Below are 9,308 nucleotides of genomic sequence, written 5' to 3'. Positions count from 1 at the left end.
TAGGCATCCAAAAATGATAATGAAAATACAAGTTATAGAACAAAACACCAGAATCCAATTACACTTCCTTTCAAATGGCAACCGTGGAACAAGGTCCCTTAACGACTAATGACAAAAACATTTCCGTGTGGAATCCCTTATTGAGAAGGGGATATAACTTATGACAACTAATTTTATGTTCTGTAGGGATTACAAATATTGCAACTCCACCCGACAAAGCCACAAATCCCAAAACGTATCAAAAAGAATCAAGAAACACTTTGCAAAACAAATATCAATGTGTTCGCTACCTGCCTTTTAATCTATACACAACCACCATGAGCTCTTCCTCATATTCATTGATGATCAATCAACACTATTAGGGGATTGAATTGAACTTGTCCCCCAATCTGAACTTTTGTTCTCATATACACTCGCGAGCCATTTATGTGTCTCCTATTTCTTGTTCTTACTCGCAGTCCAACCCACATACTTCTAACATGAGTCCACCTTTTGACCTGAATGGGTTGACTCGAACCCACAATAACGAAAGGATAGAAGCCAGAAGGATAGACCACACAATAATGATAGTGGGAACGTTGCTTTGTCTCCCCATCATTCCTTTGAGGAAGGGGTACAAATGAAAAATCACCCATAAGGCGAAGAAAAGCCTTCCAAATAAAGGACCCCATGAATCATACCCGTTGTTGATTGCATCTGAAACTCCGACAACAACTCCTATGATGTTCATAACTAACAAGGTCATCGGAGGGATCAACAAGGATGTCCACTTGAAGAGGTAAAGCTCAGAAAACTCTCCATCATCTGCTGCTTTTGATGTGACAGTAAAGCTTGTGTTGACACCAGCCAAAACTTTAAGAAGACCTTGGAGAAGAGCAAAAAAATGGGATGAAACACCACCAATAACCCAGAATTGCTCGTTTCTCCACATGTCATCGATGCCAACACCTCCCCATCGTATCTCCAAAATAGTAGTGGCAGCAATTGATATAAAAAGGGCCATGAACACAATGCTAGCATAGTTGCTAAGCTGTAGACAACAAAGAATAGTCAGCAAAAAACATGATATGAGTCGACGAAAAGTCTATGATGTTTTATTTTGGTTCTATCCTGTTATTAAAATTTTACAGGAACTGAAGAAGGTGAAATTTCACGTATCCAGCCACAATCATAGTCCAGGGTGAAGAAAGACAGATGTTAGAGATTGTAATGATGGTTAAAATGACTAATTGCCTGTTTGGCAAAGCATTTGGGAAGCCAAAAATGCTTATTTTAGAAAATTGCAGTATTTGACCAAGCTTTTAGGCGAAAAATAAGTGTTTTTCAGTAGTAGCAGAAATAGGTTTTCAAAAGCTAAAAAGAGTAGCTTTTTTTCCCCAAGCACTTTAGGAATTAAGTACTTTGTCTAAAAGCATTTTTGACAAAAAGCACTTTTGAAAATAAGCATATTTTGAACGCTTGGCCAAATAGGGCTATAAATAGCATGGGAATATGGGGGAGGGAAGGAAAATTCTTATAGTTTCTCTTAATAAGATTAACAGCACAGCAGCCAACAGTAGTCATTTCAGCTGTTGCTTGAAAGAACTCTCCCAGTTTGAAATTAAGTAATTCATGTGTGTTACATATCAAAAGAAATATAGTACTTCATGCGGCATGAAAATGTTCAATATGCATTAATATTTCAAGAACAGAGATCTATGTGCCACAGCACTTAAGATACACAGTTCATGCAACATGACCAAGTGAAAGAGCTTAGTAACAGGAAAAAACGAAGGGGAAACCGTACCTCTGGAACAATGAATTCCCCAGTAAGCAAACAGATTGCTGGCAATGTACAATATGCAAGCAGAGGGAGGGAAGTCAATGGATAGACAATTGAGTTTATGTATGAAAACCGCTCCAACGATTTCAAACCACACCCATATCCATACCAAATGGGACAATGTTTACTAAAGAAAATCTCAACAGATCCCAAGGCCCACCGCAGAACCTGATGCAAACGATCTGAAAGATTTATAGGAGCGGATCCCTTAAATGCAGGCCTTTTGGGCATGCAATACACAGACCTCCAGCCATGGCAATGCATCTTGAACCCAGTTAATATATCCTCAGTAACCGATCCATAAATCCATCCGACCTGGTAAAACATGAAAAGTGAGCCCAAACACAAAATGCATCTCCAGCTTAGAGCAAATCTAAAAAGGTTAGAAATTAAGTAGTTCTCTGTACCTCTTTACCCCATTCTGTTTTGTCTTCATAACCACAACTAATAACATGGATGGCTTCTTTCAGGAGAGATGCTGACGATGCTCCTGGTGGAACACCACCATCTTCTAGAAGTGTCGCAGCAATAAATACTGGTGATTGTCCAAATTTCTTCTCGAGTTTTATTTGGGGCATGAGGACAGCTTTATCACTATCTATTCCTGTTGATACATAGCTGGTTAGTAGTAGATACAGAAACATATATCTCAAAAGGTCTAGCATGAGCAAGGGAATAACATGCCATAGAAGTAAATAAAGAGAATGTTATTTTGTAATGATAATAATGACTCCCTCTATCCTAATTTATGTGACTCTTTTCCTTTTTAGTCAGTCCCAAAAAGAATGACACCTTTCTACATTTAGTAACATTTTAATTTTAAACTTCCCATTTACCCTTAATGAGATGATTTCTAACCACACAAATATCTCTGACTTATTTTAGGCCACAAGTTTCTCAAGTCTTTCTTGCATTCTTAAACTTCGTGCTCAGTCAAACACCTTCATATAAATTGGGACGGAGGGAGTACCAAAAATGCAAGTGGAAAGGAAATCCAAAGTCAACTATCTATTTAAGACTTTCTGCTAGAATTAGTCAGTGGTTGCATCTCAAAGTTGCTTTTTCTTACCTTCAATTCCTTCCTCAATATTCTCAAGAGCATGAATCTGAGTTGAAGAGGTGTCCTTGCCTTTTATCTTCTTTTTATCCTTGGTTGTTTTCCCTTTCTTATGATTCTTTCGAGATTTACAACAAAAGCAACACCAGTTCGGCCAACAATTGCACGTTTTTCCTGGAGCTTTTTTCTTCTTTGGAGCGTCATATCCATAAAGCGCTTGCCTCCTGAAGACACATCCAGTTCCCACATAAATTGGACCCTGGATCCCATCAAGTCCTTTCATGTTTATCTGTTCTCAAAAGCATAAAATCAGTTTCAGTAAGGTAGCTGAGGGTGCATATCATATCCATATGCACAAGCGTAAAAAGATAATAAAATAACTGAAGGCATTTTACGCACATCAAAGAAGACCACATTGCGATTTGAGTATCTATCATGTCGATCAATGCCATCAAATCTTTGAGGAAATTGTACGTAGCATATTTTCTTTCCTGAAGTGGGGTCCATCATAAAGCACATAGCTTCTCGCAGTGCCTTACTGTTATTTATATAGTGATCACAATCCACATTGAGTAAATAAGGAGCATTTGAGATGACTGCTGACACCCGCATCTACAATCACATTTTAAAGTCAGTCACACTGGATTAAGTCTAACGCTATATTTTCAGGGGGGAAAAAAAAAAGATGGAAGACGACTTACCAAAGCATTCATGGCACCAGCCTTTTTGTGGTGATCAAATCCTGGCCTCTTCTCACGAGAAACATAAATAAGGCGAGGAAGTACCTTCCCTTCAATATCACGGACACCATCATGACCCAAAAAGACCTGCATAAAGAAATGAAACAGTTTAGTTCACAATTTTAAGTTTTTAACATATTAAATTTTCCCCATGAAATTGGAGTATGAAAGAGAGCAAAGCAAAACCTGAATCATTCCTGGATGATCCCTGACATCATTTCCTGGCCAAGGAGTTCCGTCTTGCATGGTCCAACCATCCTCGGGAACCTTTTGTGCCATGGCAACCAATCCATTTATCCGAACCTTAAATTCTTCATAGTCTCTCTGAGACAAAAAATGGTACCGATTTAGTTAATGTCTTCACCAATAATTATCAACAATCAAGGAAGCAGAATGAAAATTTAAATAAATTGTACACCTTCATGGCACGGCGTTCCCTCACAAATGTTGCATCTACTTTGTTCTTCAAATAATCAACCTTCTGAGCAAAATACCACTCCGGGGCTCGAGGCTCAATTTGGAATTTCTTGCAGAATGGGACCCATTTCCTTGCAAACTCAGATGTTTCGGAGAGTGCCTCAAAAGTAAGCATGGCAGCACCATCGTCAGAGACATAGCATGAAACCTTGTCCACCGGATAATCCACAGCAAGAATGGATAGAACAGTATTTGCAGTAATAAGTGGAGGTTCTTTCAACGGATCCACTGTACTAACAAAAATGTCAATATGGGCTAACTCAGAAGGCTTCCCTTCTTTCTCATACCTGAGAAAAATACACGACAGAGAATAGGTTAGGACACAATGAAGGGGTAAGACGCATAGACATTGAGGTGCATAGGCATAAAAAATGTGTACCTCAGTGATAGCCTATCTAGGTATGTTTCTCGCTCAATGGGAACCCATTTTGGGAACTGATCAAATATCCAGGATACGGCAAACCATATTTCACATATAATAGACGTCAGCCACAATCCATAAGCATTATGGACAGGATGCATTATTCTATAGTGGAAAAAGAGCCCAAGAATTACAAGTCGAAGTAAAATCATTAATCTGTATGGGCTTAGCTTGCTAGAGGCAATAGGCCTCTTTCTTGAAAGTGGTTGTCTGCCTTCATCCGTCCTGCAACATGGTTATAGGAAGAGAGATAAATCTCAGGATCCAAAAACATTCAAATAAAGCACTAAACAACATTTAGAATAAGTCTTGTTTCCAGTTATAACCTTGGAAATGCCCAAATGTATAATGAAAAGGATTTGGAAGAAGGGCAATTTTGTCATATGTGTAGCCAATTACTGTATTGTTATCCCACACTCGATGTGGAATATAGTAATACAATTAGTCTTGTATGAAATAGTACTGGCATTAAAAATACCAAATTTGAAACGTTAACCAAACAAAGTATTTAATAATACAGCCTTTTATACAAGGATTGTTTTCCCTGATATTTGTCACCAAAAGCGTGCTTAGTGGACTACATTAGTTTCTAGCTTTTACTATGTTTTAAAGCATCATCCTGAACCATATATAATGATGATTTGAAGTCCTTATTAGTTCCAATGTAATAAAAGAGAGTATCAAATAGCCAAATTTGTTTCTAAGCATCATCAGGTCCTCCCACAAGAGTGGCGAAAAGCAGAACAAATCCCATTGACAAGTTCCTCTTGTCATTAAGCATTGTCGGGGAAAAAAAAAATGTCAAAGCTACTTCGTGTGGAGATCTCTTTTTTTTATTTTTTTTATTTTGATGAATAAACAAGTACATACGAGTTGTCAAACCAAATCCAAACCAGAACAGAAAGCAACAGCTATGAAGGGGATTCAGTTGTTTTTAAATTTTATCCCCACTCAAAACAGCCTGCTATTTCCATTTCTGTACTTAGTGAAATTAATGATAATATTAATCTTTTTTGAAGATGAAAAAACTTGGATAGAGCCTAATATGCCATCTTGAAAGGCCCCAAATTCCATGACTTACGAAACAGATTGTCTCCATTAGTAGGACGGGGACCTAAAAAGATAAACACATGACAAACTCTTTGGCCTCACATAATCACTCGGAGTGCTATAAGTTGTCTGCACTTGCTAAGTCAAATTACCATTGCCAAGAATAAAACAAACAAGTCATTTCATCATAAGTACTCACTTTACGAGATTGAGTATATAAAAGAAAAAGTAACCTACTTGGGCAAATCAGGATCCAGCTCATCTCCATCATTGTAACCACCTTCATGCTTAACCATCTGTAATTTTTTGTTCTGTTTTTTCTTCCAGTCCTCCATTCTTTCCTTCCATGCAACACTACCATACCCATAAACCGCGAGATCTTTCTTAGGATCCATGGGGCGAGGTGGCACTGCAAACACCAACAATCATATTCAGCATCTAGTTCACAAATAAATCAAAGAATTATAACAACAAATTCTCATTAACTTACAAGAAATGGAAGAATCTGAAACCGGATGAACTCTCTTTCCACGACTCATAAATGGTGGGATTATTAGAGCGTGCTTGTCAGCTGAAATTCCATCCTCCTGCAAAACAATATATTAGTTCTTTAGTTTAAAGGTCTTTTTTCATTTTTGGCCTGTCGGCGGAAATTAATTACGCGCGCTAGCCAAAATATACAAAACATATACACCAACTATATATATTATATGTAAATTTATATGTATCTATCCCTAGTTTGTTAAATCTAGCAAATTATGAACAACAAGATGACAAATCTTGAGTCATTACCTCTTGACCAAAAGTAAGAAGAGGGATCTCTGTGCCAATGGAATCAGGATCCATCTCTGATCCCGCATAAGCAGAGGCATTGGGATTCCCTCGGCCAACATTAAGCCGAGCCGAAAGGGTTGCCTCAGCAGTTTGATGAGGGTCAAACTCATTATCCAAATCATCAAATTCATCTTCTTCATCGTCTCCTTCAACTCGAGGACTTCCTTTTATTCGCTTGTACCTAGTTTTGCATTGAGGGCAAGCTTGATTCCCCTCTCTCCTTTCATACTCATAGCAAGCTCTACAAACAGGAAATGCACATTCGTTGCACGCAACAAATGGCTCCCCATCTACCGTTATTTCAATCTCATCTCCACAAATCTGGCAAATCTGCCCACTCAATTCTTTTACAGAAGTAACCTGCAATCAACCAACATCACAAAGAGATCAAAATTAGTCAGATCAACAAGTTCCATACTTTCTATCCATAGTCCACATTTAACATATTAATAATCTATTATCTAACAAAAAAGCCTTGCTGTAACATACAAGCTAACTTTGCCCCAAAAATTCCAAGAAAGTCAATGTAACTTATTGACATGAGCTGAAAGATCCAATTTTGAACAGTCATAATAAAGAATTTAAAATGAGGGATTCACAAAAAAGAACAGAAAACTTGGAACTGTTAGCACAAAATAAGGAAAGAGCAACTAGACAACATCAAAAAGGACACAAATGTTGTCAAGAACACTACCACCGACACAAAATATACACCTCAAAAGGACAGTTTTTCAACACTAGATCTTCAAATCTGTTCAAACAACTCAATATAGAGCTAATAACACAACAAAAACTAAAAAAGATTGGATTTTGAAAGCACTTACTTTTCCAACTTCATCAGCATTGATAAGAACAAACTCATTTCTATTATGTGAACCAGCAATAAGTCTCCCTTTAGTATCCATTAAACTCCACAAAATACACCTCTAACAATGAAAACAATACCCAAAACCCCAATTAAACATCAAGAAACAACAACCCCTTTTAATATCTTACTCCTTTCTACTATTCTTGAACACACATTACAAGAAATAACAACCCCTTAATTAAAAGAATGAGTGAAAATGATGTACAAACATACACATTGTACACTATAAAAGAATTTGGGTGTGTGTAAAAATGTAGGTACTAACATAATGTGTGGGAAAAATTTAATCTTTTAGTTTTTAAGGGGGTAGTGGGTAGATTCTTTACTTGTTAGAGAGAAACCCAAGTTAATGTATAATGTTGGGTTTCTCTCTCTTATATTTTTTTTTTTTCTCTGTAGAAATAGAAATGTGTATTGAATGTTGAGCTGTAAGTGGGGTGGAAGAGATCAGAGAATCAATCACACACGGGAGTTGAATAACAAGAGATTTGGAAAAAGAAAAAAGAAAAGTAGAAAGTTCAACGCGTAATAGACAAGGGAAACAGATGGATCTTTGATGATCAAACAGTAGTAGAGAGCAAGAGGTGTGGGACTGTGGGTGTGGGGGGGGGGGCGGGTGGGTGGGGTCATTTCCACTTTTGCCCTTATTTTGGGATGGTTTTAAATTATTGCTTCTCCTGACAAATAATTTTTTTTTGCGGAGCATAAGTTTATGTTTTTGTATTATACTATTCACAAGTTATGTCAATAAAAAACTTATGTCTCGTTGGGCATAAGTTTGATTTTAAAGAGCAAAATGACCGGCCTATTTGAAGGACAAACATTAGAAACCTATACATTTGAAGGGAAAATATGCAATTTTATGTCCCGCGCTGTTAAAAAACTTATATCTTGCAAGACATAAGTTTGATTTTGAAGGGGAAAATAAAGATCAGTTCATTTGAAGGACACAAATTAAAGACTAACCCATTTGAAGGACAAAAATTAAAGATCAGTACATTTAAAGAGAAAATGTGCAATTTAAATTCGATTTTGAAGGGCAAAAATCAAAGATCAGCTCATTTGAAGGACAAAAATTAAAGACCACTACATTTGAAGGACAACTGTGTAATTTTATTAAAGGATAAGTTATACCTCGCGTCCAGAATTGTGTCTAGCTAGGCATAATTTCTATTTTAAAGACAGAAATTAAAGACTAGCCCATTTTAAAGGACAAAAACTAAAGACCAGTACATTTGGACAAATGTGCAATTTCTTGGGTAGGGATAGTGGGGCCCAATTAGGTAGTGGTAATGAGGTGGGACCTACAAAGGGGTGACGGTGGGTTCTTGGAAGGGGCGTGGGGGAAGAGGGGTGTATTTGTAACTTTACTAAGTGAACTGGTTTTCTTCAGCTTAATGAGATTTTAGTTGACAGTAATAGAAATTAAGCTAATGTAATAATGATGACGAAGATGATTGTGATGTCTTACCTTTTTACTGTTTTAAGGTTCTTTCACGGGTTTTTTAGTCAAATGAGGGAGAAGGGCTTTGGCAGGACAGATATTCACCTGTTTTTGTGTTTAAATGTAAAGACAAAAATTGGAAAAACATTACCGCCTGTGTCTCAATTTATATGAAATACTGTTTTTTAACAGTTCAAAAAGGAATGACATATTTTCATATTTGTCGAAAATTTAACTTTAAATTTTACATTTAAAGCTTAATGAGATGATCTATAACCATATAAATATTTTTGATTTGTTTTAAACTACAAAATTCGAAAGTCTTCTGTTATTTATTAAACTCCGTCCTTAGTTAAATTACATCACATAAATTGAAACGGAGGGAGTAATATATGATACTTTGCTACTTGTAATCACTCTATTTCAATTTACATGACAGTGTTTGAGAGTATGACTGGACATGATGTTTAGAAAAAAGAAAATCATTATTTAAAATAAGCAAGAGGTATTTGTGTGTGTTGTAAATTATCTCATTAAAGAAAAATTAAAAGTTTAAAGTCAAGTGGTTTCTAAGGAAATATGACATTCTTTTTTG

At 36.6% G+C, this 9,308-nt stretch overlaps 1 protein-coding gene across 1 annotated transcript; it reads right to left on the bottom strand.

The window, feature by feature from the left end:
- Nucleotides 1-7,734, bottom strand: LOC132603878 (cellulose synthase A catalytic subunit 2 [UDP-forming]-like). The gene is made up of 13 exons (XM_060317169.1): nt 7,226-7,734; nt 6,360-6,761; nt 6,058-6,154; nt 5,805-5,976; nt 4,476-4,742; nt 4,038-4,383; nt 3,806-3,943; nt 3,581-3,706; nt 3,279-3,491; nt 2,892-3,168; nt 2,230-2,426; nt 1,787-2,137; nt 1-1,030 (listed from the first exon to the last, which is right to left on the bottom strand). Exons 1-13 carry the CDS (start codon nt 7,304-7,306, stop codon nt 449-451), a joined length of 3,249 nt encoding a protein of 1,082 aa, XP_060173152.1. The 5' UTR covers nt 7,307-7,734; the 3' UTR covers nt 1-448.
- Between the last annotated feature and the right edge of the window lie 1,574 nt (nt 7,735-9,308).

Source organism: Lycium barbarum, chromosome 7, assembly GCF_019175385.1.
Source record: "Lycium barbarum isolate Lr01 chromosome 7, ASM1917538v2, whole genome shotgun sequence".
NCBI lineage: Eukaryota > Viridiplantae > Streptophyta > Magnoliopsida > Solanales > Solanaceae > Lycium > Lycium barbarum.
The sequence above is the reverse complement of the archived record's forward strand: the minus strand, read 5'-3'. Positions and strand labels throughout refer to the sequence as shown.